Here is a 27,783-nt window from a genome sequence, read left to right on the forward strand (position 1 = left end):
ACACAGAAACTAAAAAGTTAAACCTCAAAGACTGACAGTCACAGAATGGAGACGACAATGTTTATTCCACAGCTGCTGCTGATCTGCTCTTTCTCCACGACTCAGCTTCAAGCGGAGCCTGACAATGAATTTATCCCACATGGAAAGCAGACTGAATCCCAGGGATGGGAACCAGCAAATGCTTCTCATCACCCACTGACCTGTCCACAAGACATTCATGCTGTGCTGAGAGAGATGAGCGGCTTGTTGGCTGAACAGAGGGTGGAGATCAGGCACTTACAGAGAGAAAATGAAGGTACAATAGTATGTCAGGGAGTGACGGACGAGGCAGAAATATTGTTTGCACAGAACATGTCTTATATCATTTTTTCCCCCCTTTTTTAGCACAGGCAGCTAAGCTAAGAGAACTGGAGACACAAAAGGCTGAGGTAGATAACTTGAAGCAACAGCTACAAGGTGTGTAAATCATCATGACTGATCATTTCTGCTTAAAATTATTCAGAAATACTTTAAATTACTGATAACTACTGAAGCTGAAGGCACAGCTACAAGGTATAAAGATATTAAGTCATCATGGCACTGGAAATATACTGTATATTGAACAATGACAAATAATTCTCTGTCAAGATTACAAATTAGAAACAATAAGGTCACTGAAAGACAGTTTCCTAAATGTATTTACAAGGTATTTGGATGACACATATAACTCGGTTCTTCTGGACTGTATTAAGTAGTTAATTTGAACAATATCTTGGTTTTCAATAGATACATCAAACCTTGATGAAAACAGTGATGATGAAATACTTTTAAATATCTAATATTGTTTTCATAATGGTTTATTTCACATTGCCACTTTTTTGATGTATTTAATTTCAGCACATGCAGCAGAACTGAGAGAACTGGAGACGCAGAAGACTGAGGTGGACAAGCTGAAGCAAAAGCAAGAAGGTATTGTGTGGAAATCTTGATGACATGACTGATAATTTATTGGCACTGGAAATATACACTCTATATTCTGTCCACCCCATTAACACATATGGGTGGGGAGGGAATTTAAGGACCACCTTTCAATATAAAGTACTCCATTACACCACCACCCACTACAACCTCAATAATGAACATAAAGTAGAATTATCACCTTTCTGACAATGTCAACAAAATCTGAAAAATGTATAAACTTCATAAAAGTAGAATTTATGGCAGAGCTGTTGTATTGATTTGTATTAGATTGCACAGGTATACCTAATAAAGTGGCCAGTGAGTGTATATTGAACAAGATTCAAGTGAAGATTACAAATGAGAAACAATAAGGTCACTGAAAGACAGTTTTTCTAAATGTATTTACAAAGGATTTTAATGACATGTAACTTAATTTTTCTGGACAGTATTTTCTTCAAAAAATATCCAGATTTCAGTGGATGAATCAAACCTTAATGAAACAATGATGATGAAATACTTTTAACTGTCAAAGATTGTTTTCATAATGGTTTATTTCACATTTCTGCGTTTTTTTTTTTTTTGTTTTTTTTTTGGATTAATTTAATTTCAGCACATACAGCTGAACTGATCACCATTCAAGCCAGAACAAATGTCACAGAAAACCAGGTGGAGACTCTAAAGAGAGATGGAGAAGGTAAGACTCTAAACTAATTTAATATGTAGAATTTTGTTTCAATTGTAATTAGATCATGTAAAACCCTTCCTAGAATGGTCAGTAGTAGAATAATACACAGAATAACAATGTGTTTTTATGAATGGATTTACAAACTGGATTTAAACTGGATTTACAGTTATTAACCATCATATTACTGTAACATCAGCCACTTTAAAAGTATGTTTCTCTCACTCTCAGCCAAACAGGTGGCTTTCTCAGCCTCTCTGTTGGCTTCAGGCGAAGCAACAGTCGGACCGTTTAACACAAACACTCCTTTGGTCTTCAGACACGTCGTCACAAACATTGGAGACGCCTACAGCCCAAACACAGGTACTTGAATTCACAAATTTTAACAATCACTTTGACTTTTCATTACAGCAGTCGATTCTCCATTTAGATCAAATGACAAAAAAATGTCCCACAGGGTTTTTCATTGCACCAGTCAGAGGAGCCTACCACTTCGAGTTCTACATAGGTGCACATGGACATGCTTCACATCCTTCAGGTGCTGTGTTGGTCAAGAATGGAGAGCAAATCTTTATTGCATATGAGCATCAGCCTTCCCATTATGGGAGTTCTGCCAATGGCGTCACACTGCTTCTAGAGGTCAAAGATGTTGTGTTTTTGCGTCAGTGGGCTAACTCAAGGATATTTGACAATGTAAATCACCACAGCACCTTCAGTGGTCATCTGCTTTTCACCATGTGAGAAAGAAACAGTCCTTTTTCCTCACACACACTGTAGCAGTGTACCAGTCTTTACTGATAAAAGCTGTTTTAATAAGAGAAGGTTCATGAATTTTTCATCTGTGTCTGGATTTGCATCAAAACATACAGTGATAGATTGTGATGTGCCAGATTTTCATTTGAGAAGAAGAACAAGAAATACTTAAACTAATCCTGTATTTTGATCTGGATTCACATCAGCACCAGAAACTACTTACTGTACTTCCTCTTTGCTCTTTGCTCCATGTTACCTTTACTGTCTGATTTCTTTACACTGTGTTTTACTTTATTTTATAGAAATGTGAATGCTCATGTGCTGTTGATGTTAATGTGAAAGGAAAATTCCCTCTGTACCTTTGAAAGCGTTTAGCTGTGCATTTGTTATTTGTAAGTATCTAAATATGCAACAACAACATCAATAGTTTGTACATATTAAGTGTATATTATTATTATCATATTCTCTTACATTTGAATAAAATAATAAACATCATTGCAGTACTGTCATGAATTATGGAGCAGGTGGACCCAAATGCAGAGACTCAGTAGGCACAAGGAACTGAAGAATATATTTATTGACTAACACAGGAACAGCAAACAGGAGTGCAGGCAGGCAACTAAACCAAACAAATGATCCAACAAGACTGAACTGAAAACCTGGACTTAAATACAAACTGAACTAATCAGACAACAAGGAACAGGTGGGAAGACACAGGGGCAGGGCAGGGCTGATGAGCATGATGCAGGGCAGGTGTGCAAGGAAAAACGGGCCGGGGAGGAGTGCAGGAACACAGGAGGAAAACAGAGCAAACAGAAAACAAAAACCGAGAACACACAATTAAGCTCAAGAAAGTCGCAAATGCCAGCAGGCCAAATGCAAACAAAATGCACTGTGCTACTGTACAGAGATAAATGGGCTGCAAGATAAACTAAGACATGCAAACTCCTGGAGTCCAAAACATAGATCTCTTCCACAACTCAGAAACCAGCCCAAAACACATTCTCAGGTAGTAAAACAAAACAGCTCTGTATGCTCACATGTATACAAACTTAAATGTCAGGACAAAGGTTAACTACAATAAGCAGTAATATCTCAAGGGATCCTTCAACACAATACTATCTTATCTGTCAATCTTCCACTCAGTCCAGACTTAACACCACAGGGATAAAGCTGAGGGTCTCTGGTCGACTGGTGGAGAATGGCAGCTAGAGACACAGAGTCAGACTGCAAACAGAGCCATAACAAGTACTATTTGTGGACTGTTGTGTTTCAAAATGATCATAGCTGGCAGTGAGAAATGTAAGATTGGTCAAAAGTATTTTTATGATTGAACAATGTTTAGACCCACTAGTTAAACATAAACTGTACTTTTTATGTAGAGTGAGTAAATATGATGTAGTTTAAACTGACTGTTTTATTCATTCATGATATTATAATGATCTATTACAGTATTTAATACGCACAGAGGTTGTATTTTGATCTCTTTTATAGCTATAAATTTCCTGTAATATTTCTCTCTTTCTGTTCATTCACATTCTAATCAGTCTGATTACACACTAATTACTTGCAGACTTGTGCTCAACATATTCAAACATGTCATCAATAGCGCAATAGCACATTTTTTATACCAAACTACTTACAACTAGAAACTTGGATCCAATAGTTGCACATATTTAGATTATTTGTTATATTCATCTTTTGGATATATAGCACCACCATGTGGTCTGTTATAAAGCTCCTTTGAGACAGAGCCCAATGCTTTGAATCAAATTTGCATTCATTGATTTCCTGTGATTTGTAATTGTTGCTTGTGCAGTTGGTTTCTGCTTCTTTTATTGTTTTTAAGCTTCGCTGTATAATACAATTGGCCTGGTAGGTTGTTTTATATGTTAAGCATGTAACCATAAGAGGAGTGTCTAAGTCATGTGTTTGGTACATGCATTGATACTTCCTGAACAGACAGTCAGTGGTGCTCCACTTTGGTCCAAACTGTAATATCTCAACAACTATTTGATAATTCTCCTGTTTTTGTCTATTTGAAACAGTAACTGTACAGAATAATACTGAGTGTGCATGTTGGTGTCATAAATGTAAAGAGATGTAGTCTGTCATGGACAATCTGTTTCCGCTGTAGTCCAAATATCAACAAACCTTTTCTCTGGTTAGTCTCTCCCACCTTTTTAGCCATTTAACAATGACAACAGGTAATACAGAATGATTTAACACATGCTCAGAAAGGGTGTAGTTGTATTTTACCGCCATATTGTAATTACAGTATAATGGATGCAATTCATTTTTAATAGTATATTGTAACTACGTTCAAACTTACACATACGTAGCTGGCGCGCAGCCTGCAGAAACACAAACTGTTAAATAATCACATCAACCCTTTGATTACTGTTTTTAATCAATTGTTTAGTATATAAAATGGATATGAACATAAATGTAATGTTTAATGAGGTGAAAGTGACTCTTCAAATAGCTTGCTTGGTCTGATAAACAGTCCAAAACCCACATATATTAACTTTACTGTGATATAAAACAGAGAAAAGGAGCAAATCCTCACATATGAGAGGCTGGAACTAGCAAATGCTCATCATTTCAGCTTGATAAATGACTTAAATGTTTAATGAACTATCAAAATTTTTGTTGATCAGTTAATGGACTAATTGTTTCAGCACTAGCTGACCCTAAATAATGAGTTATTCGTTTGGAGGGAAACATTTGATGCTCTTCTTGGTTTATTGCTTTACTGCTGTAACTAACAAACACACAGTGGACGTCTCATTTAAAAAGCACACAGGTTTTATTGCATATCAATTTCATGTATAAATTCTTCATAGCATTGGAAAGATTACATTTGGTATACATTGCTATTCTACAGAATTAACATCAGAGTCATATCTTTTCAATGAAATTTCTCTAAAGTACATCTTCAATAATCACAAGCATCAAAAGAACTGCAATTTCAGAATTGTTCAATATTATTCTACAATCCTTTATTGTTTTTCATTATGTCTTCTCCCACAAGTCTTTTCTATGTCTTTCAGAGCCGCCTGCCCAAACATCTGTAAGGCAGTCAAAAACTTGAAGTCAAACCTACTAACCTAACCACATGTACAATAAGTGCATCTACGGATTTATTTTTTTCTTTTCTTTTTTTTCTCATTTTTTGATTTGATACACATTTCACAAATGGACATCATTATGACTGCTAAACACGTCATGCACAATATCTTTTTTTTTTGTTTGTTTTCAATAAACATAACAGAGGCGATATACAACTCAGATTCAAACAAAACAAGCACCATCCATTTAAACCCATATTTTTCAATGATTTTTTTTCTTCAGACAAATGCACCATTGTTTTTCATTCTTTAAAATACTATACAGTTAAAAAGAAACAATATGTATATTTTTACTTTCTCCTGTAACAGTGGGGGGAAAACAGCAACCATGTTCTATTATGCTGAAACATATTTCAGCGACCATCTGCCAGAATACTTTCTGAAGTTGGCAAAATGGAATACTTCAATGCCTTCAATTCATTTGCTTTACACAGCGCGTACTTATTACAGTAGTCCATGACATGAATTACTACATATAGTCAACCTCAAAACTTAGCAACCCAAGTCTTTACATTTTATAACCACGAGTTGGAAAACAATGAGTTTACCATGAATGAAATCTCATTCAGTAGAATTATAAAAAGAGACTTCTGTCTTTAGAAAAATGAGATGTCCAAGCATCACACTCCCACCTGCTGTCGTGAAGAAAAATTACAGTGCTTCTGTTTCAGGTTTTTCTTATCTCTCCATGCCGAGCTCAAGGTACTGCTCATCTACTGAAAGTGAAAGAAGTCTGAAAATGTGTTTTAAGTTCTGGAGACCTAAGCCTGATCAATTTATGGCTTGGACCCATAATATGGTTTAAGTGCTAGTTTGAAAATACAGCATCAGGCCTAGTTCTGAAAGTCCCAGTAGCAGGGAGGACCAAGGCAACAATGATCAACAATGCTCATCCCCCCTGCCTTCTGCAGCTATCTACAGTTATCTACAGTAAATGACTCATACCCTCCACGGCACAGCTACCTTGTAGACCATATGGAATGAGTTTTCAGTATGATCTCAAAAGTAAAAACAGGGAATATGAAGGTAAACTCATGATCAAGAGTTTCTCTTTTCCCCATCCAGAATCAACTAGACATTTTTTGTGTTAACATGTGTTAGAAGGACCGACCAGCAGAATTATGATGTCCATTTTAATACTATTTGTGGTTTACTTTATTTACTCTTTTTTTTTGGTTTCATGAGTCCTTGCCTTCCTTCTTGCTTGGCCAGCGATTCTGTCGCTCCAACGCAGCAAAGACCAGATGTTCATGCAGATGTGACTGTGTGTTTTAGACTTTTGGACCAACTAATTCTTAAAAGAATATTAATTGTTCACACTAAATGGATCAAATGAAAACCAGAGGGAAAGGGGAGCTTGAGGTGGTAGAAACTAGTCAGATTCAATAGTGTGACAACATAATGCCCTTTTCTGACATTCATAGTGACAGTTGTCCAAATCTGCCCTCCACCCCATAATACTTGAACAAGACACATTCAGCATACTGGGTAAAATTGTTGAACTGAAGCAAGAAAAAAACTAAACACTGCAGGACGTTACAATGCCAAATAGGATCTAAAAGTAACTACAGCTATCTTTCACTATAAATAAAAACAATTAATTTCATGGGTTCTTTCCATTTTGGCACACTGACGCATCAGAACCGGAGATTCACAATCTCCCTCACGTTCTGACAGGCGTTCATTCCTTCAGCAACAAGAAAAGAGGGATAAAATGACTTTTCTTCATTTTCGCTCCTCCAGTCATGACAAAACAACCAAAAATAAATACATACACACACTTCTGAAATCAAATATATAAGAGCATAATAAGAGAAAAAAAATTATGACAGCAAATGCAAGCCCCTTGGAAATGAAATGATTGTCAGAGAACATAACATTTTCTATGGGTTATTTGGCACATACCACTCTTGCTATGAACATCTAGGTTATTTTGTACATCATATGACAATATCATACAATTTTGGTCCTTCTCTAAAATAATTATATTAATAATTTAGCACTGCGGTGCCTACAAAGAAACAATACTGTGGTATCTAAGAGGAAAGAAAGTAAATAAAATTAACAAATGATGTGAAATGAATAAGCAGAGAAAGACTTTCCTCATTTTTTTGAGTGTCATTTAAATTCATTTTCAGCATGATCACATTGGGTAACCAATTACAATGGCTAATGTCCCAGATAGCTCATTAAAATCACCAGTCACTGTGCACATTTGAACATTGAACATCATTCTCCGTGTAATCATTCAAAAAAATCGGCTTAAACAGTCTACTGGAACTGTCATTTCCTCAAGTAACATTTAGTGTGGTGCTATTGTTGATTCTGCAGTTAGAACTGAAACAAGATCAGTAAATGTGTCGCCCATGATTGGTGGGGGGAACCTGGAGACAATAGTGCACGCGCCCACTATGTTCCTGGTGTTGCTCCGGGTGAAACAGCACCACCTTGTGGACATACAGTGCTAATGCAGTGCTGATGCTGCAGTGCTTTTAGCAGGCGGTGTACACAGACTTTAGTGACATACTAGTCATTAATTGTCTTTATGAGAGCCTTACGTAGGGTCTCTGTGGTGCTGGAGTGAGCCTTGTGGACTTGGGGAGGATCAGAGTAATGCAAAGTTTAAATGCTGTTGAGAAGCATTCATCACGTCCTTCACATCAACAGGAGCTTAGCAGTGCTTTCTCTTTGACAGAGTTTTGTGAGACCCCTCACCTAGGGACAATCTCTCCCTCCTCTCTCTCTCTCTCTCTATCTCACACACACACACACACACACACACACACACACACACACGCACGCACGCACGCACGCACGCACGCACGCACGCACACACACACACACACACACACACACTCACATTCTTTCACTCATGAATGTATGTGACACTGAATTCTCTGCTCCTCACGTCTTCTCACTACTCATGTCCACTTGTGTCTCTTGTTTCTATCCATTTGTGAAACTAATGTTCCTCCTACTCTTCCTCCCACTTCCTCTCTTTCTCTCTCTCTTCTAGATGTGGTTGAGCGGGTGAAAGCTGCTCGTCTCAGACGGTCCACCTCCCATGCTCAGCCAAGCGTCCAGAGAGTTCTGGGAGGGCGCGTGCAAAGGGTTGTTCTCTGAGAGAGACAGCATCATTGCATAAGCCTGCGGGAGAAGACAGGTGACTTTTAACAAGAAGAAAGTGCATGGTTCGATATTTTTAAACATTTGTTTTCTATTACATTCTATAGTTAAATATTAAGATTGTGTGATGACTAGTGTTTCTTGCTCCACTGAACTTCTTGTAACAATGTTGCCATGTTCCCAGATCTCAGCAATGAATCTGCTAAGTGCAACATTATAATATAATACATAAGAATTATCCTTTAAAACTATACCTTGATATGATGTTTCATTAGGCTGTTTAAAGAGTAAAGATCACAGAAAAGGTAAGAGCAGTTTACAGGTAAAATGTTAGTCGTTAAGTGAGAGGAAAAGAAGTGAGGGAGTTGTTTCACGCATTGCTAAGTGGATTAAAAATCTTTTATTTTATTTATCTGGAAACATGAAAGAATCCATCTCATCCCTTATCTCTGTCTCCAAAGGACACATTGTGGCCCTCCTCCTGTCTTATCAGAACATGTCTTTTCTGTCCTTCCCTCTCTTAGCGGACATCCAAAAGCCAGTCACATACCTGGGTTTTAGCCTGCCTGTACAATGTCTCTTTCAATGCTTCCGACTCTAGTGAAGTGTTAAATATGTCTTTAACATCAAAGGGTTGCTCATCATTGGCTGCTTTACGTAACCCATCCAGGCTCTTGGGAAAGCTGGGCAGACCCTCAAGGTCCAAGAGAGAGCCCTCCTCCTCTATACACCTGCACCGAGGGATGGAGGGATGGCAGAGATAGGGCAGTATGGATGGGTCGGTAAGGATGAGTAAATGGATGGAAAGATAGATGTAGGAAAGGGACAGATGGAGAGTTAATGCCACGTTGGTGTGGGGTAAGGGGTTTAGGTGAAAGAAAATATGAAAAGAAGAGAAAAAAAGAGGTACGATTAATAAAGGTATAGAAAGGTAGAGGGAGTATACTGGAAGAAGAAAAAGGAGAGAAGAGTTGGAGCAGTAGCTGACCTCTTGTTAGCTTAACTGAAACGAAAGATGAGAAGACTACTGATGTACGCTTGATGGATGAATTAACAGGATACATAAAGAGATACTGCTAATCTCATTCTTTATTCACATCAAGTTATGATGGTCTCACTGAACAGATGACCTCATCCCTTGAAACCAGCACATGAACTTTACTCATTAATGTTCGATAGAAAAAAACTTTGACAGATTCACAAAGTAAATCATGTTATAAATGAACAGATCTCAGTAAGAAATGTTGCACTGTACAACATTCTCAGTACAGCCAGCTGCCAGAATCTAGTTTTAGCTAGCTCACTTTCCTGATGAATTAATGCATTTGTTATATGTGCTGATTTATATTGTGTCATATACTGTCTCCTACGTTAATTTTTCAAATTGTCAAAAGAGACAATAGGGTCATGGCAAAAACACAAAATCTACACAGAGTCAGTGAACTTGCAGAGGAAGAACCAGGAGTGATTTTTGGAGGGAATCTATACGTTCAGACTATGTTTAACCACCTTCTCAGTGTGTAGTGTTGTTTAGGATTGGCATTAGTTGTAATAAAAGAAGGTATAAGGAGCAGTTTCTGTTAAAATATTTGTTAAATAGATACAATATGGTGTATATGTGTCCATGAGTAATCTGGTCCTCTGTGTAGTTGAGTAAAAGAGCAGCTTGTTTATGTTTATAACAGACTGAATACCTGCGAGTGTGTTCGTAGCTCATAGATAATGGAGCCGTCTCTGTCTCTTCCTCCTCCTCGTCCTCTTCATACACTCCTGTCGTGACGGGAGACGGGGACTCCGGCGCTTCATCATGAGACTTTTCTGTCAGGCTGCCTTCCTCCTCCTCCTCATCATCGCCTTCCGCTTCCTCTTCCTCCTCCTCCAATCCCTGGAGCCCTAACTTGGAGTTGGACAAACTGTGGCTGGGTGGGCGCTCCTCCTCTGCCTGGTCTGATCTGCAGACGGATCAAAGGTCAAAGCAAGGAGGAAGTGTTAGTAATGTTGGCAGCTGAAACAACTGCCTTTTTCCTCCCATGTTGGTGACATTTCAGTATAAGAAACAGGCATGTAGAGCTCACTGTTATCAAGTCTGTGGCTCTGCATGTTCCTTGTGTTAAAAATTCCCTGATGGTGTTAAAAAAGCAAATGTGATTGTCACTGTCTGAATAAAAGAGCAACTGGCTGGCTCTCTTAGCTTTGGTAAGAAGAGGACATAAGCATAAATGAGCCTGTTGAGAGAGCCAGGAGAAAATACTATCCTTTTGCATTGTGGGTAATGTAGTACACAGGATTTTAAGAGAAAGAAGCGTATAGGGAGTAAAAGAGAGGATATCTCTATTTTTACTTTTTAAAAGAGAATTCTATTCTCTATCGTGAATCCTCCTGACTTTAGGAATGTGCAGTATTAAAATCACCCCTTTCTAATGTTTACCAACAATGATGGAAAAGTGAGAAGAACTTATTTTAGCTTGCTCTGTGTGGATAGTGTTCAGTCTGGAACCAGATTGGCTGTTACCATTTTCCTGACCATCTAAAGACATGACTCATCTCGAGCAGAGAGAGAAACATAAATAATCTGTTGACAGTGCGCGCAGCCCAACTCCGGTGTCCACACAAACAACATGGGTGTTGACAGTCTGCCCTGAGCGCTTTTCAAACCGCCCACACATGATTAATTGGCCAGCTCCTCAGAAACAGAGCCAGAGATGGCCTGCACCAGACCAGAGTCCTCGACACTCTGTAATGGTGGAACATACTTTGTGTGACTGAGGGAAGACGATTGCTGATCTGCAAACAGGCTATCAGCACAGTGCCATTATGACCTGCCATCTGTACATTTTCCAGCCAGCACCCCAAGTCCCCCCCCCCCATCACCCCCAGACCACGATGTCATGGCTCATGATATCATTTCCTCTGGGACGGCAAATTTACCCCTTCCATTTTTTGCCACACAGTGGACATTTATCAAATCAGACAGGATTACCTCTGGGAAGGGGTGCACAGGGACAGGATTGGGTCACACACAGTGGGTGGGTAAATGCGGGTAGGGGGACTTTCGGGGGGGGTGTGGAGGGAGTTCTCCTCTTTCAATCTAGATTAAATATCACCATAATCAAATTGCCAAGCTGGTTGGCGGGGAAAAAGTCCATGCCTGCGTACAGAGAAAGAAGCGTAGCTCTGACATAGGGGGCCCTGGGTTTTGTCATTTAGTCTAAACACGTCAGTGGGGTGTTTGTGTTAGCGGGCTGGGGGTATGGGTATAGCGGGTGGATGGGGGAAGAGCTCCATCATCAGTGGATCTCCTAGATAAATGCCTCAACCTGAATCCCCCTTAGGGTCCAAACTGCCAGACACTGTTGCCCAATCCCAGACAAGGAACCAGCTCCAACTCTAGTTTTATCCAAACCAAAGAGCTCAAGCCATGGCCTGGGTCCTTGTTCCAGCCCTAATTATGACCTGGATTATGGTCCCGAGGAGACAGATACCTCTTAGTCCTTCAACACTGAAGTGCTGGAAATATTCGTGTACATCTAAACCTCCTAACGTTTTTCAGAGCAGCATTGCTGCCTCAGCATCTATGACGTCTCCAGCTTAGAAACTGGTCAAACAAACAAAGTTTTCATGTGAAAACAAGAGCTACCAAGGACTTTTATTTTGACTTGCTATGATGCTGAAAATGGCGTTTTAAAGGGGGAGAAACTATGTTGCAAGGGCGGTTAAGAGCGATTACAGATAGTCATCCATGAATGTGTGTTTGCATTTGGCGTTTGACTTCAGTCACTCAGAGGGAGAATAAACAGTGGGCTGTCTGGTGGGAGGACAGAAAGCATAACACTTAGTCTGAATTACAGATATTAAAATGTCAGGCCAGCTTGTTGTGGATGAGACTCAGTATTGATCCCAGATGGCAGAGGGGCTAAATTGCCACTGAGTCTGCTGGCCATAATGTGTGTTGACAAGAGGAAGGGGGGATGATGGAGGAAGAGACAGACAGAAAGTGAGACTACCAGAAAGGAATTCACAATGAGAATGAAAGACAGGAAGAGGGAACAGATTCAAAGAAAGAGGGCAAACCACTGACTGAAAGAGAAAAACATTTTATCCTCCTTTTCTTTTCCGATACCTTCTTCTTGCCTGAAACTCTGAAGCTTCCCACAAACTGAGCTACTAACACTGAAAGCATTTCAGGACTTAAAGCAGGAAGATGACCTTTTCATCCACCGGCCAGAGTGGCTGTTCGGTTTAAAAATAGACCAGCCATTTTCATTATTTTACAAAGCAAGTTGTGGTTTTTTGAGTGGGGGAAAAACACGCTCCTGCCAGAGTTACTGGTAAGCTGGGTAATTTACCAACTACAACGGCATTCAGTAGGTATAAATTGCAGTTCTCAACAAAGAGAGTTCTAATGAAATTTTAGACATGGTTGAAATGCATCAAACTGGAAAAACGTCATTAAGACAAACTCACAATGTTGAAAGGTATGATTTCTGAGCTGTATCCCAAACCCATAACACACACTATACTCTTTTTAAGTTATGTAGCATGTTCACAATGAAAAGGTGAAAAAAAAAAAGACAGATTATTGCATGGTGGCAAAACAACTACAGAAAGTATATCTTTAAAAAGAAACATTTCGCTTTATCCTTAAGTTTATTAGCAGTAGCTTTATATTACGTGTATACAGTATATATGTATATATATATATATATATATATATATATATATATATATATATATATATATATATATATATATATATATATATATATATATATATGTGTGTGTGTGTGTGTGTTTGTGTGTGTGTGTGTGTGTATATATATATATAAATATAGAAATATATATAAATATATATATTACTATGTGGTATGGAACTGGGGCACAACTTTGATGTTGGTGATTCTTGCTAAGCAACTTCAAGCCACTAGAGCGCACTGTTCACTAAGTACTAGCATTTATGCTGTTGTGTACAGGGAGAGACAAGGCGCTACTAAACTGAAAGCACAACTGTTGTAGTCAGCTGAACACGCTTTGTGTGTGTCTTCCTCCTTTTCCATACCTGTGTTAGGACTAGAACTACTTTCGAGTTAGATTTAGGATTAGTTTTGCATACGAATTGGAGCTTGGCACGAAGAGTAGAGGGTTAGGCTCATGGATCAAAAGTAATCACTGATAGTCTTGGCAAAAATCTTAATACAACTGTCGTCCATGCGAGTGTGTTTTCTTTTTACCTCTTATCTGTGGAGCTGGAGGCCTGGTTCATCTCACTGTTGGAAATGAAGTTGCGGATTTCTGAGAAGTACGAGTCCTCCTTCTCATCTAAAAGTGCATGATTGTCTGGCTCGGAGTTTGGCGAGGAGATGGTGGTTCCTAGGTTGGAAAGCATCCCAGACTGTTGGCTCACTGTTGAGGAAAGTGTGCAGACATACACATCCACACACATAAACACACATGGACACCAGCCACACACACACACACACACACACAACCATGAGCATGTTTAGTTTGATGATCATCAGACATGCATAATAGATGAGTGTAAGGAAAATGCAAAATGTTATGAAGGTTATTATACACATTATTCCCATTTTAATGTTATATTGAACATAATTTTTTGTTGTTATGTTTGCCTGAAAGTATGAAGGGGAATACCACAATCACATGATATGTCACAGTTAACTGAAAAAATATAATCATTTAACAGATTTGCTATTTCAAATCTCCATGTTTGACAAAATCAGAGACTTAAATTGAGGCTTGCCACAGAATAAGAGATCAGGACACATCAGGAAAAAAAATCTGGTCTCTTCAACAAAGAACTTGTCTATGAATTGCCTCTTATTAATCCCTTCATATTTGAAAAATGTGGTTTGTACTGTGCATGTTGTGATGTCACAGCAGTTTACAGCTCCACTGACAATAAGTTAAATAAAGTGGAAACCACTTATATTGCCTTGTATCCTTAAGGTGTCATATGTAATTTAGAAATGTTAACACAATTGTGAAGTACAGATCACTTGGATATAACTGCTCAAAAAGGCAATCATTCAGTTCAAAAAGTTTGTGTTCCATCCATATTCAGTGGCGTACTTCCATGCTGGACAGAAAAAGGCTGTTTTTGGCGATGCAGTAAGAAAACCAAGTGTGAATTCCTTAATTAAGTGGTTTCCCCACTTTAAATCATTTGCCACACCAAGCTAAACATTTGCTGAGGTGAAGATTTTAAATTTTCCAAATGGGTAATGTGAACCATTCATTATTCAGTCCACTAACAAAACTCAAAATACCAAGTCCCTGTTTAATAACTACATGGCAGTTCCCACAGCTTCACTTTTCTTAGAGAAAAACAGAGTCATAGATGTCGCAAACTAACCAGGAATGTTCTCATGCTCGTGCTTCTTGAGATGGCGGTCGAGGTTGGTTTGCTGACCAAAGCAGCGGTTGCACAGGTGACACTTGAAGGGTTTCTCCTTGTTATGGATGTTGCGAACGTGGCGTTGAAGATTGGATGAGATGCTGAATGAGCGGTCACAGTATTTACACCTGCCACAGGAGAACAGAGGAACGTGAGTGAGAGTTAAGAGAGAAACAGAGCAGCACAGTGAACAAGGACTGCCCTTCAAACAGAGATGAAGGCTGAGTTGTTTTTAACCGCCCACCTGCTGAAGTGAGCAAGAAACTCCTTATTCTCACTTTATTTGTTCAAAAAATATCTGGATTTCTTAAGAAGAGGCAAGTCAGTTTTAGAAAATCTTTTAGTAATTGGAATGAAGAGAATAATGGGATGAAAAAAAATACATACATACATATATACATATATACATATACATACATACATGACATTTCCCAAAAATTAAACACTAGACTGAATTAGAACAGAACAGAATACCTGTACGGCTGTTCGCCTGTGTGTGTCCGCAAGTGTCTGGTGAGGTTTGCTGAACGAGGAAAGATTTTCCCACAGTACCTGGGAGGAAGAATGGACAGAAAGGAAGGGAGAAGGTAAGGATGAGTAAAATAAAAGAAAATATATATTTCACTGTTGCTGCAAACATTTAATGTAACGTAATGCAGTTTAACAATAACAATAACACAAGACATTGCACAGGGCATTTACCTGCAGGCGTAGCGCTCCTTGCCCTTGCGAAGGATGGCGTCTGAGAGGGAAGGTGGTGGTGAGCGGAAGTTGAACAGTGGATGAGCCGAGTGTTGCAGTGAATTGGGCGGCGTGTCCAGTTTTAGGGCACCAAAGCTCTCCAGCTTCTCTGTCATGTTCTCCATGGCTGACATCTGAGGAGGAGGAAGAGCATGAGGAAATGGTACAGAACAAACAGGTTAGATGAAGTATTTTGATGATAAATGAGAGATCCTGTTTCCTTTTTTTTTGTTTGTTTGTTTTTTTACAGTGGATCACATTAATTCAACCAGATTTTGGTATCATTTATTATATTCACGGATTAATAAGAAACCTTGTACGTAACAAACTCATTCTAGCAGTTCCGTTTTTAATTCCACCATCAATGTTTTATCTTTCATCACATCTTAACAGGAGCCACACAAACTGGTATACAGTGTGCGTGTGTGTGTGTGTGTGTGTGCGTGCGCATGTATATATGTGTGTGAGAAAAGTAAGCACCGAAAACAAAGACACAATGTCAGAAAAAACAGGGAGTGAGGGAAAGAGACAGAGAGCGGAAGCTTTGAGGAAGCAGTATATCAGAGGTTAGCCTTGTTGGTTGTGCTAAAGGCGAGTCACCTCCATGACCTATAGCACATTCACAAATGCTCAAGTACCATTCCTCCAGTACCCCCCTGCATACACCCTCACCACCAGCTTCAGTTTTGTTCTCTACCTCTCACCTTCTGCCGAAGCTACACTTGCAGGCCGGCAAACTGGCTAAATTAGGCATTCAAGAGTCCCAATTGGAGCCATACAATACAGTTTGAGATACCCCCAACTGATAGCCACTTCCCCTACCCTAGAAGCCTGTGAACAAAGGGGGCCGGTTATGTAGGAGTTTATTTGCCAAAAACAGCTTACATCCTTCCTTTTTTAGTGAATACGGGACGGGAGAGACACAGGGACAGACACTCCGTCTCGATGTGTTTATTCGCAGTCTGAGAACAAGTGGAGGGGGAGCGGGGTGATTTCGTCATGAGACTGAATTAGAGGTGGCATTGTTTTTGGATCACTGGGAGGATCACAGCTTAGACACAATAAGATATGATACGTTTTCACGTGGGAGCCTGTGAAAACTTTTCTTCCTGAGGATATTGATCAGTTATGAAGAATGATTTACAAACATTGGAATGCTTTAAATCCTCCATCCTTTATATTCTGTGCTTTAACATACTCAATATCTAAAAAAATGTATTTCCCCCTGCCACAATTCCTTCATAAAAGCTGGATTGAAGACTGAATTAAAGCTTAAATCATATCGTTATCATTGGATAATGAATAATAGATTTAGAAGATTCTTACTACAGGGTGAGGAGAAGAACTACTATATATTTTTAGCTTGCAAAATACAGGGGGAAAAAAATCCATGTTAACTATTCTTGTATTAATCATTTGTACAGGCATAAATACATGTATGTGTAAAGTCATATATGCAAATGCATGTTCTTGTGTGAATTCATCTGTCTGCATATGCACCAAATGTGTATTGCAAAGTCACAGTTGATAGAGGACACAGATTTCCAGGTCAGATTAAACCGTTTCCCCAACGAGAGCCCCCCATTCTCCTGGACACAAACACAGGATGTCCTTGATGGACACGGTGCTATTATCTAGCCAGCCAGCCAGCCACAGAGAAAAAAACTTGGAGGGGGTTGAGTTATTAGCTGGCCTGTGGGCTCCCAGTACATGAAACAATGCCACAGCTAAGATTAGCGTGGCCAAGTGAGGCAATTTGTTACAATTCAAACGGTTATTATTCTCTCTTTTATTAATACTATCATTCTTTGTAATCAAGATTTGTAGAGGTAGGGAGGGTCTAGGGACAGTCGAACAATGTGACTGATTATCAAAGGGACTGCGATAAGAGACTGTGTCTTCTGAAAAAGGTAGAAGTGACGAGGTACACAGGCGCCATTCGGTAAACAAAGGAAGAAATCATACAGAGCCCTTGAGAAAATAACATCAACACTGTGGAATGATGGTGCATAGGGCTCTATCAATTCAGGTTGCAGCAGCGTGGGAGGCAGGAGAGAAGTATTTTCACATAATACATGGTTTGAAAATGACAGTCGATAGCATCTGGGAATAATCAGCCTGGATGCAATACCTGGAGGTCAAGTCCCCTGTTTGGTATTTCCTTGCTATACTTTTGTAATGACTGTACCATTTATTGTTTCTACTAAGATTATACATACTGCCTTCCTAGATTTGAAATGTGTATGTGTGTGTGGTGTCAGCCTACCTGTGGATGGAAGAGTGGTGGTGAAGGCCTGAGGAACTTCTCCTTCAGAGCTCCTACGGGGTCAAGTAGCTTCCTCTTCTCCACCCTGCTGGACCGACAACAAGGCAGAGGGTTACATACCGAGGTCAGATTTCATCTGCAACCTCCAACCTCATACTTAACACCAATCTCTACCTTTTTCAATGTATGTATATACAATCTTATGTGGGAATAGCAGTTTCTGGTCTAATTGGGGCAGAAATACCTGTATATGGGGTCCATGAAGAATGCGGAGGGCTTGGCATAATGCAGGGGTGGTGGCTGGTGTGGCTGTGCCTGGGGCTGCTGGTGCGGGGTGATGGAGGATTGGTGCAATGACTGGGAATGGAGGAGTGGAAACCCAGCTGAGGTTTCGTCCTTGATGACACCTTTTCCAACTCCATACATGTGGTTCTTTCGATTTTGTGGCTCAGCTGCCACACCATTATGACCACCTCGGCTCCGGCTGCCAATACTGAGGTCCAATGGCTGTTCTTCACCACTAGATATTGTTAAAGGTCCACTACTGCTCCCAGTACTACAGTTTGGGTTTGAGGGGTTTGTTGGGGTGGGAGGAGTTAACTTGGCCTCCTTGGGCTTTGTGGTGAGATCAAATGGTGATTCTGCTGTAGCAGCAGGAGCTTCTGGGGCCCCAGAAACCATCTTATGCAGCTGCTCACGAGGTGACTTGGGCTCTGCCTTAAAGAACATGCTAGGATTGAGGGCACCTCGATCTGCGCTGAAGGGATAAAGGGAGTTGTGGAAGTTGGGCAGGAACTGGAAGGGAAACATGGAGTGGTAGGGCAATGGACCCATCTTCTTCTCCTGATGAAGACCAATCAAACCTGGACCAAAATATTTCTCAGCAATAGAGGCAATGGCTTTGATGGAATCAGTGGTGGCTGCATTGGCATTTGTGGTGGTGGGCGGGAGGGCTTGCTCATCAGGTGGAGGGAAGAAGGAGTGCTGAGTTGATGCAGAAGAGAGAAAGGGGCGATCAATAGCAAGGTTCCCCGAACTAGACACGGCTGATAACAATGCACTATTTGTGTCTTCTAATTGGTGGCCTTCTTGACTTGATATGGCTCCAGACGGCTTCCTTCTTTTACCACTTCGCTCGCGTTCACTCTCTCCATCACTGTCCAGGTCAGAACCATCACCTGAAGCAGTACCAGTGGTGGTGTCCAAATCTGTCCCACTTGTGGTATTAACGTCTTCAAGGTCACTACCATCAGACATGTCAGCCATCTTAGATTTTGGCTTGGCTTCTCCACTAGAAGACAAATCCAGTTTGTTCTCTCTCTCTTTGTCTTCTGCCTGACTCAAACTGTTACCTCCATTGCTGTTTGTGGAGCTAACCAGGGACAGTGGAGGGGCATCTAGGGGACTCCGAGGCAGCTTCACCTCCTGACTGCCGCTGCCCAGCGGGCTCTTTATCAACGGACTGGCCGGCAATAAAGGCGGCCGCGGATACAGTGATGGGGGGAAGATACCTGGGAAACCATGTGGGAGGGATGGGAAGCCATGGGGTCCTGGGGAGAAGGGCAAGCCAGCATGAGGGTGAGGTCTGGAGGGAAAGTAGTCAGTGAAGCCTAAACCTGACTGGTTTAGACCCGCAAGGTGGGGATGGTGGGACTTAGCCTTGGCCATGATGGGGCTGGAGCTCATGGGAATACCAGGATTGAACATCCCTGCTGGAGAGCCATAATGGTTTTTGCCCTCACAGAAGCGGCGATGCTTGTTGAGGGAGGAGGTAGTGCTGAACAACTGCCCACAGTCCTTACACTTAATCTGGGTGCGGCAGTCAGCATGCATACGCTTGTGGCGGCAGAGGTTGGAGAACTGGGTGTAGGATTTGTGGCACACCTCGCCTGGGGGAACAAAAAGACGCAGCCCATCAGGGCCTGGTTAAACCCATTTTAACACTGTCTCTAACTCTGTATACCAAATCAACAGCAACACACATCTGAATGGAAACTGATGATGAAAAGGACAAAACCAACTTCAGCTTTATTCTACAAGTTAAAACTGCCATGTAACTACATTGTAAGTATTTTACTGCCAACATAAACAAGCGAAAACATACATTAAATATGTATTTAATTACCTTAAAGAGGGTAAAAAATAGAATAGGTCTTTGATCCATGATTAAAAATGATGTATCAACATTGTGTTTGCATTTTTTGTAAAGTAGTCTAGACTAATCTAAACTACAAGTCATGAAGTGCTGCCCCCAAACATGTTTGACAAAAAAAAGTGTAGGTGAATACAATTATGATCCTTGGACCTGTGCTCACTTGGTTCAGAAGAGGTAAACAGGATCAAAAAGTTGATGTACAGTACATGGAGAAGATTGCAGAGTGATGGAGAGGGAGATGAGGTGGAAAGGTGAGAGGAATAAAATAAATGGACTGTTAAGTATAAGGTGTTATTAACTTCCAAAGCTCTCACTTACAGATAAAGGGTTTGACACTGCTGTGGATGTGCTTATGCTGCTTGAGGCCTGATGAGGTGGCAAAGGTCTTGCCACACTCAGGACATGTGTGAGCACGTGCCCCCACGTGCTGGGAGCGGATGTGGCGCTGGAGGTTGCTGGGATCTGTGAACACCTGAAATTTGAAATAAGCGTATAAAAATACAATATACGCCATATTTAACAATGCAAAAAATAATAACTTCCATTCTTTGCATTGTCAATGAAAATATACAGTTTTCACTGCTTTAATATGTTCTTTCAGAATTACTAAATCTATGTCCAGTGCCATTATGAATGAAGCCTAAAAAAACAAGACCAGCAGAATTTCTGAAGCAGATAAAGCCTGTGTGTCCTGTGCACAACTTACGTGCCGGGTATGCTGTACCTTATCACAATTTTCACACTCAAAGCGTTTGCCACTGTCATGTGACATCTGATGACGGATGAGGTTGGACTTCCAGTTGAAGGCTTTGGGGCACTGGTCACACTTGTACTCCCTCTCCTCTGTATGGACTATCATGTGTTGACCCAGACTTCATGAGGAGAGTGCAAATTCATTAGTGAATTCAATAAATTATAGAAGTCACAATTGTAACACAGAGCATGAATACAAATAAAAAAATTATTGTATGTTTATATACCTGTACTCATTTGGGAAGATCTTCTCACAGTCTTTACACTCGTGGACGGGCTCGTCGCTGTCCTCGCGTTCCTGTTTGAAGTCCTCTCTCAGTGTGTCAAAGATGGAGCCGGCACTGGAGCACGAATACTTCTGGTGCCGCCGCAGCTCAAGTGTCGAGGAGAACAGCTCATCACAGTCTTCACAGCGGTACATCTGCTCGTCTGCACACACACACACACACACACATACAGAAACACAGATTTGTTTAACTATCACACATAATTCAGCTCACTGAAATATATAATACCATATAAATCCACCTTAACTATTTAAAGAAAAGTTTCACACACTTCTGATATGAAAAAAACGTCTTTCTTGTAGATTGCATCGCAAAATGTCAAACAGAATATCTTATATTAAAAAAAAGGAAAAGCAGCTTTTTTTTCTTTTTAAATATTTATCTACATGAAACAAAATGGAACAAAAAGTCTTCATAAAGATAGAGAGCAAATGTAACATTCTACAATTTTCTCTTCACACAAACCAACTGAAGATTTTTTAAGCTTATTTGTTTCCACTGGCTTTTAAAATATGCAATCAAAAATTACTACATTTTATAAGCGTCAAGACAATACAAATTTTGCTGTGCATAAAGAAACACATAAGTGCTGGTTGGCACCTGATGTTCACTAACCCCTGTGGGCTGCATCTTAAGTATCCAGTTGCTATAAGTGTTGATCCCCAGTACTAAACAAGAACAAAAATCTATCACCTCTCTCTGTTAGTTACAGCTAAATGGACTCCCATTCAAATGGTAAAATCAACAACCCTGCAATTGACATTCGCATAAAATGGAAATCAATTAGCAGTGAAACTTAGCCTTCATTAACACAGTTAATTGCTTGTTAAGGCAAATGTTTGCTGGGACTGTAGGTGTAATAGCACACAGGGGAAACAATAGGGGCTGGTCTTCCCCTTCCATGTTGATAACCTTTACAATACTTCTCACCACCAAGGTCAAATGCATAAAACTCGGGCCAGCTTTTTCAATAGCAAGTTCCTGAGTCAGACGCCAAGTTCAACAGATCAGGGGAAAGCCCAGTGGAGTGTCTTTGTGCACGGTCATAAATGTGTGTATGTGTGTGCGAGTTTGCATGTGTTTATGTGAACATTTTCCAAAAAAGAATGAGCCACAAGAAACAGAGGTAAGCAGGGGCACAGTGGCGCCAGCCCCATGGTGATTTCTGCGCCAACCTGCCATACCCTGTTTGCCATGACCCAAACAGCCAATGCCTGAGTTGGCCCCCCAGGTGTCCCAACATGCCATGCACACCCATCCATCATTTCAAGCTGCACTAAATGAGTTTATCCGCAATGACTTACAGTGCATGGCTCACCTGTTTTCTACTGCATGTGACCGTTTATCCAGCTGGAACTTCTTGGACACATTAAAAGGGCATTAGTGTAGCAACATCAATGTGTCTAACCTTGGGGAGAAGGATAAATGACCTTCTGGTCAATGGGCCATTACACTGAGCTCAAATGCTAAACTAACTAGCCCACTTTGACACCAGTGTGCACATATTTCTCATGGACAGTGAATGTTTTACTGAAGCTTAAACATCTAAACACTGATAACTTGTTTTACAAGCTGATTCAAATACAACTAAAATAAGCTTTGATTCATTTCAAAAATGGAAAAGCTTGTCTGTATGTAAAAAGCTTGCAAACTCCTCTTGCAACAGGAACATGGATGTTTAGAAAACCTCTGAAAGGACGTTCAGGTGTGCATGTATGTGCATTTCAGTGAAGATGCACTTAAATGCAGGTGCTTGCATGTGTGCATGAGTGTGTTTTTTCAGGTTTTTTTTCAGTTAGTCTGGTCTGGGCGGGCGGGGTGGGTTATAAAGGGGAGACTAATAGCTCTCTGGGAGACGATGGGAAGCACAATTATGTGCAGTTTAGCAGCTAATCTGTGAGCATGGGTGAGGTCTCAGGGGACTCCTCAAGTCCTCTACTTCAAATTCCTTCTCCGATAAGCCAGACACAGAGAGGAGGGCTGCACTGCCAAGCTCCCACTCAGCCCTGCTACCTTTCTCTCTCTCACACACACACACAAATAAATGGAGACAAGAACACAAAACAGACACTTTCATCCATACAGTAGGTGGAATTTGACGCTGTCCTTTTCCTCCTCTCTTTCTACTTTCCTGTCTCTCTCACGCACAAATAAACATCTCAATCAGTACACAAACTGTAACTCTTATTTTTTTCTTCATTCATCACTCTCTCACACCAACACACAAAGCCAAATACTTTGGCTCTGACATACACATTCTGGCAGGTGGAGTGTCTCTCTTTTCTCTCTGTCTGCCTCCCTCTTTATATATTTCACATGCATACATACAGTACACACAGAGGAATTGATAAAAAAAATCATTTACAAGTCCACTCCATCTTTGATGCACTCCTACAACATGCCAATCTGCTTCTTTTCAATAATCAAGCTTGCTTTTAGCTCCTGTTTCCTCCTGTTCCTTTGGCGTGGACATCTGTGCATAAACTGAGCATCATGCAAAGGGTGAACTGCAGAACATCTCACGCACATCTTGTTCTCCCTCCACCATTTTATAATCCATGACAAGTAAGGGTAATCAGTTTTTTCTTCTTCTGTGGTTCCAGAAAGACTGGAAACACAACAAAACAATGTTACCTGACAACAGCAGTTCACCACAATAAGTCCAAGATGTTTAAAGAAATGCAGCGGAACTATGGCCCCTTTTCTGCTCAAGTGAACTTTGAAAGAAAAGCCCAGATCGACAGGGAGCAGCTGTCCAAGTTAGATTATGAGATAAAAAAAATTGGACATATTCAGTCTGACGTATAGGGGCATGGTAGTGAATACAGTAAATCAGGTTACCCACTCAGAGGGGAGACGGGTGGGCGAGGGCTCCTAAAAATGTGAGGCATTTTGAAATGTGAGCCAATTTGCAGACTACAATGTGCAGCAAGGTGTAGCGTAGCACTTAACACATGATGTTGTAGATTTTAGTGTTGTAGGGGAAAGCAAAGATCAAACTAAAATAAACAACTTATTTGGAAGATAGATAGATAGATAGATAGATAGATAGATAGATAGATAGATAGATAGATAGATAGATAGATAGATGGATATCAGAAGTTAAAGGGAATAATGTTTATTTTATTTAACACCTATGACACATCAACCTGTGATAGGGAGTAGTTTTTTAATTTGCTTAGTCAAATCTTTCACATATTTAAAACTCAAAAAGGTTGGCTACAAGATGACTGAAATAATTAAAATATATTCTTCTGACTTCAAGCTGCCAATCAAGTTCAAACAACTTGTTTCTTTTCAATAATTTCATATTTTAACAATACTTGATCAAATGTCCTTCTTCTCTCAGGTTATTATTTTTGAAAGGGAAAATTAAAAATACCACTAAAAAAACCCAAAAACGTAAATATGTTTGATCAACAGTTTTATTTATAACTGAGCTCTGAGCACGAGGCCGATTCTCAGAGACATCAATTTACTAAACGCAAAGTCCGTGTATCTCACATCATGTTAGCCAGTGGCCTCCAAAAAAATCCAGAAGCGCTTCTGTGGACATATTGCAGCTCTGACATACAAATAATATATTATTATTATAATTTAGCTGATATAATAAATTAATAAATTCCAAACGCTCGTCCTAAAGCTCCTGAGTGTTCCTATTTTAAGGAACATGGCTTCGAATAATTTCTGTTTGATCTTGGCTTTCCGTTAACAGAACATTTCTACTCACTTAGGATGGAATATGACAAGTGCCAATTGACACCCTAATACATTATTTCAGGCAAAGAGGCCTATTACATTGCAGGATTGTAAGCGCACAATTGAGACCAGACTCTCGCGAGTAGCCTTCATTATTGGCAGGCCTATTTTAAATGACAGGTCCAAGACGGCCTTCAACCAGACGCTATAATGCGGGATTTAATTCCATCCTGGAAATTTATGATTCAAATAATTCACATTTCTTGAGGAAGCAAAAAAGAAAAATATTGGGGGGAAAGATGGTGTCTTTTTTCCCGTCACATTAGCGAAGTTGTGGTGTGTGTTGGCCGCGAAAGCAGCACAGGATGCAGGTTGGAGTTTGTTTAAAATGTGCGCTAATGACGCGCATTAATCTTACCTTGTAGGTTGGGTGCCATGGATCCCTCCGGGAAAATACCGTCCTTCATATACACTAAAAGCTCCTCCCCTGCTTCAATGTCCCGGACAGCTTTATAATAAATCTGAGCAGGGAGAGAGAAAGAAAGAGAGACTTTAACTTAAGGTCAAGATGGAATTAATAAGTCTGGATCCACATATTTATTATTGCGCTTAAAGGAAGGGCCGTATTTTAAAATGCATATTATTAACATATTAATATGGTCGTTATTAAGAAAATAAAACACCATGAATGTCTAAAATAAGCTACATTAAGCAGGCTGCAGCAGCGAGATGGAAACATATTTTGTTCACAATATTCACAATTTATTTTTTCTAATTAAAAGCCATTAGAGGCTATTTTAAAATATGATACAACACAATGATTTGTTTTATTCCACTTTTACTCGAACGTTATAAAATAAACAAAACAAATAAGATATAAAACACCCAGTATTTGTTTCCTTACAGTAAAATAAAAAGGTCTGAATTCTGTCACAAAGAATAACTCAAACATTCAAAAAGAGAAAATGCAGAAGAAATCCAGACGATAATGAGTCTAAACGGTCTGAGAGAAAAGTGGCGAGTGAAACGAAAATAAACCTCAAACAGCTCAGCGGCTCTGCGCTTTTTATTTACAGCTGCAGAAAATGTCGAAGTCTTTATCTGCTCAGAACAATTCATTTGATTGGGGTCGTTTAACTTGTATGATTGAGCATAAATTCCTGGTGAACAACAAATGAGTTTTCTGCAACATGCAGCCTAAAGACAATTAAGGAAAGCTGAGAAAACAGGGATAAAAAAAAATATGGCAATATTGTATATCCGAGGCCATTCACAGACGAGGCCTTATCCAGTCTCTATCCAACATCTTTAAACCCAGCTACGTTTATTCATACACACAATCTGCACAAAATTAATGTAACTAATTCACATTTAACGTGCGTTGCCCAATAAAAAATATCAGACCGTCAGACATCTCAATAAACAGCGCAAACAACTCCGCTTCAGGCTGCATTCAGGAGATGTGATCTATAAACACATGGGGGCGCTCTGCACCAATTCAACGATGTCAACACAACACACACACACACACACACACACATACACACACAGAAAGGCTGGTGAAACTAACTTCCAAGACTTAGTGCCCTTAAGATGAGACAAGGAGCTTGCTACCTTTGCTTCTTGTAAATGAAATTATTATTTTTATTTATTATTATTGGGCTATGATTAGGTTATTATTAATGAGAGTAATATTATTGTTATTATTATACAACGTATTTACAACAACAAGGCTACCCACAGCGGCTGCGGCAGCCTCTCTACACACTTTTTCGACCTGACCTTTCTTTTCTCCGTGAGACGGAAGAGTTGAGAAAGTTGCGCGGCGCTGCGGAGAGCCTCCAGCTGCAGTAGCACTTCAGTCCCGGTGGAGTTGGCGACACAACCCATAGTAGGTCTACCGGTGAGGGAGCGGGGATCTGGATCGGACAGGGCCGGGGAGAGGAGGTCGCGGAGCGGCCGGGCGCGCTGCGGACGGTCGGTGATCGTTCCCTCTGGCTGGATGAAGACCGACGCTCCTCTGTTGCGCTACTCTCTAATCTAGTCAGTGAGCGCGTCTTTGATGATGATGATGAGTCCCCCCCCCCGCTCTCTCTCTCTCCCTCTCTCTCTCTCTCTCTCTCTCTCTCTTTCTGACTCTCTCTCTCTCTCATTAGTGATTCCCTATTGCCCCTTGGTGCTCTCTCGGTTACCCGTCGGCCACTCCTCCTCGTCTTATCTCCAGCCAAAAGGATTGAGGGATCTGCGGCGCAGACCCCTCCCCGCATCTCCGATCCCAGCCGCCGCTTTGGCCGCTTGATACATCTATTATTGATGTAAATAATGGATAAAGCAGCCTGACAGACTTGCACTCACTTTATCAGCCACTCTATCACTCACACACACACACATACACACACACACGTAGCGCGGACAAACACACGCACAAACATATAAACACTGAAAATGTATCGATACGATTATTGCTGATTAAATGTTATTTAAGTTTTGTTCGAAATGCAGTAAAATTATTTCGTTCACTTTCTTCCAGCCTGACCAAAACATAACTGCAAAAACAAGAGGAGCAAATTCCTTTAAACTCTGAGGTCAAGTTTGGATTTATTGGGGTCAAAACAGTTATTTGGTAAACTGGAATTTATTAAGATCATATTTTAATAGAGCTTGTGAAAAATCAAAACGTCTATTTTTATGTATTCAACATGAAATACTTAGCCTACTTTAAAAAGCTATTGGTTGTTATTCTTCCTCTTATTATTATTATTATTATTATTATTATTTGACTTTCCCCCAATCGTAATGATAATTATAGAAAAAATAAAATATAAAAAAGACAAAATGT

The 27,783-nt window shown here is 40.2% G+C and overlaps 2 protein-coding genes across 11 annotated transcripts in view; one reads left to right on the forward strand and one right to left on the reverse strand.

The window, feature by feature from the left end:
• Window positions 1-2,869, forward strand: LOC137185340 (uncharacterized). The gene is made up of 6 exons (XM_067593678.1): window positions 1-295; window positions 385-456; window positions 877-948; window positions 1,550-1,633; window positions 1,853-1,984; window positions 2,079-2,869. Exons 1-6 carry the CDS (start codon window positions 46-48, stop codon window positions 2,360-2,362), a joined length of 894 nt encoding a protein of 297 aa, XP_067449779.1. The 5' UTR covers window positions 1-45; the 3' UTR covers window positions 2,363-2,869.
• Window positions 2,870-5,164: 2,295 nt separating this feature from the next.
• Window positions 5,165-27,783, reverse strand: part of prdm16 (PR domain containing 16) — a 190,803-nt gene continuing 168,184 nt past the window's right edge. For 3 of the 10 annotated variants that reach the window (XM_067591821.1, XM_067591820.1, XM_067591824.1), the window contains exons 5-16: window positions 25,363-25,465; window positions 21,186-21,387; window positions 20,912-21,077; window positions 20,524-20,677; window positions 18,295-19,972; window positions 18,051-18,138; window positions 15,746-15,918; window positions 15,518-15,595; window positions 15,002-15,171; window positions 13,860-14,031; window positions 10,326-10,583; window positions 8,661-9,362 (exon numbers count right to left, since the gene is read on the reverse strand). In XM_067591821.1, coding sequence (XP_067447922.1) covers window positions 9,152-9,362; window positions 10,326-10,583; window positions 13,860-14,031; window positions 15,002-15,171; window positions 15,518-15,595; window positions 15,746-15,918; window positions 18,051-18,138; window positions 18,295-19,972; window positions 20,524-20,677; window positions 20,912-21,077; window positions 21,186-21,387; window positions 25,363-25,465 — 3,453 coding nt within the window. In that variant the 3' untranslated portion in view covers window positions 8,661-9,151. The other 7 variants (XM_067591829.1, XM_067591828.1, XM_067591827.1 and 4 more) reach the window with 7 other exon arrangements.

The sequence above is a fragment of the Thunnus thynnus genome, chromosome 6 (genome assembly GCF_963924715.1).
Source record: "Thunnus thynnus chromosome 6, fThuThy2.1, whole genome shotgun sequence".
Classification (NCBI taxonomy): Eukaryota; Metazoa; Chordata; class Actinopteri; order Scombriformes; family Scombridae; genus Thunnus; species Thunnus thynnus.

Coding starts and splice junctions, on each gene's coding strand:
- LOC137185340 (XM_067593678.1), top strand. CDS start 46: ATGGAGACGACAATGTTTATTCCACAGCTGCTGCTGATCTGCTCTTTC. Junction 457..876: donor CTTGAAGCAACAGCTACAAG/GTGTGTAAATCA, acceptor ATTTAATTTCAG/CACATGCAGCAGAACTGAGA. Junction 1,985..2,078: donor CGCCTACAGCCCAAACACAG/GTACTTGAATTC, acceptor AATGTCCCACAG/GGTTTTTCATTGCACCAGTC.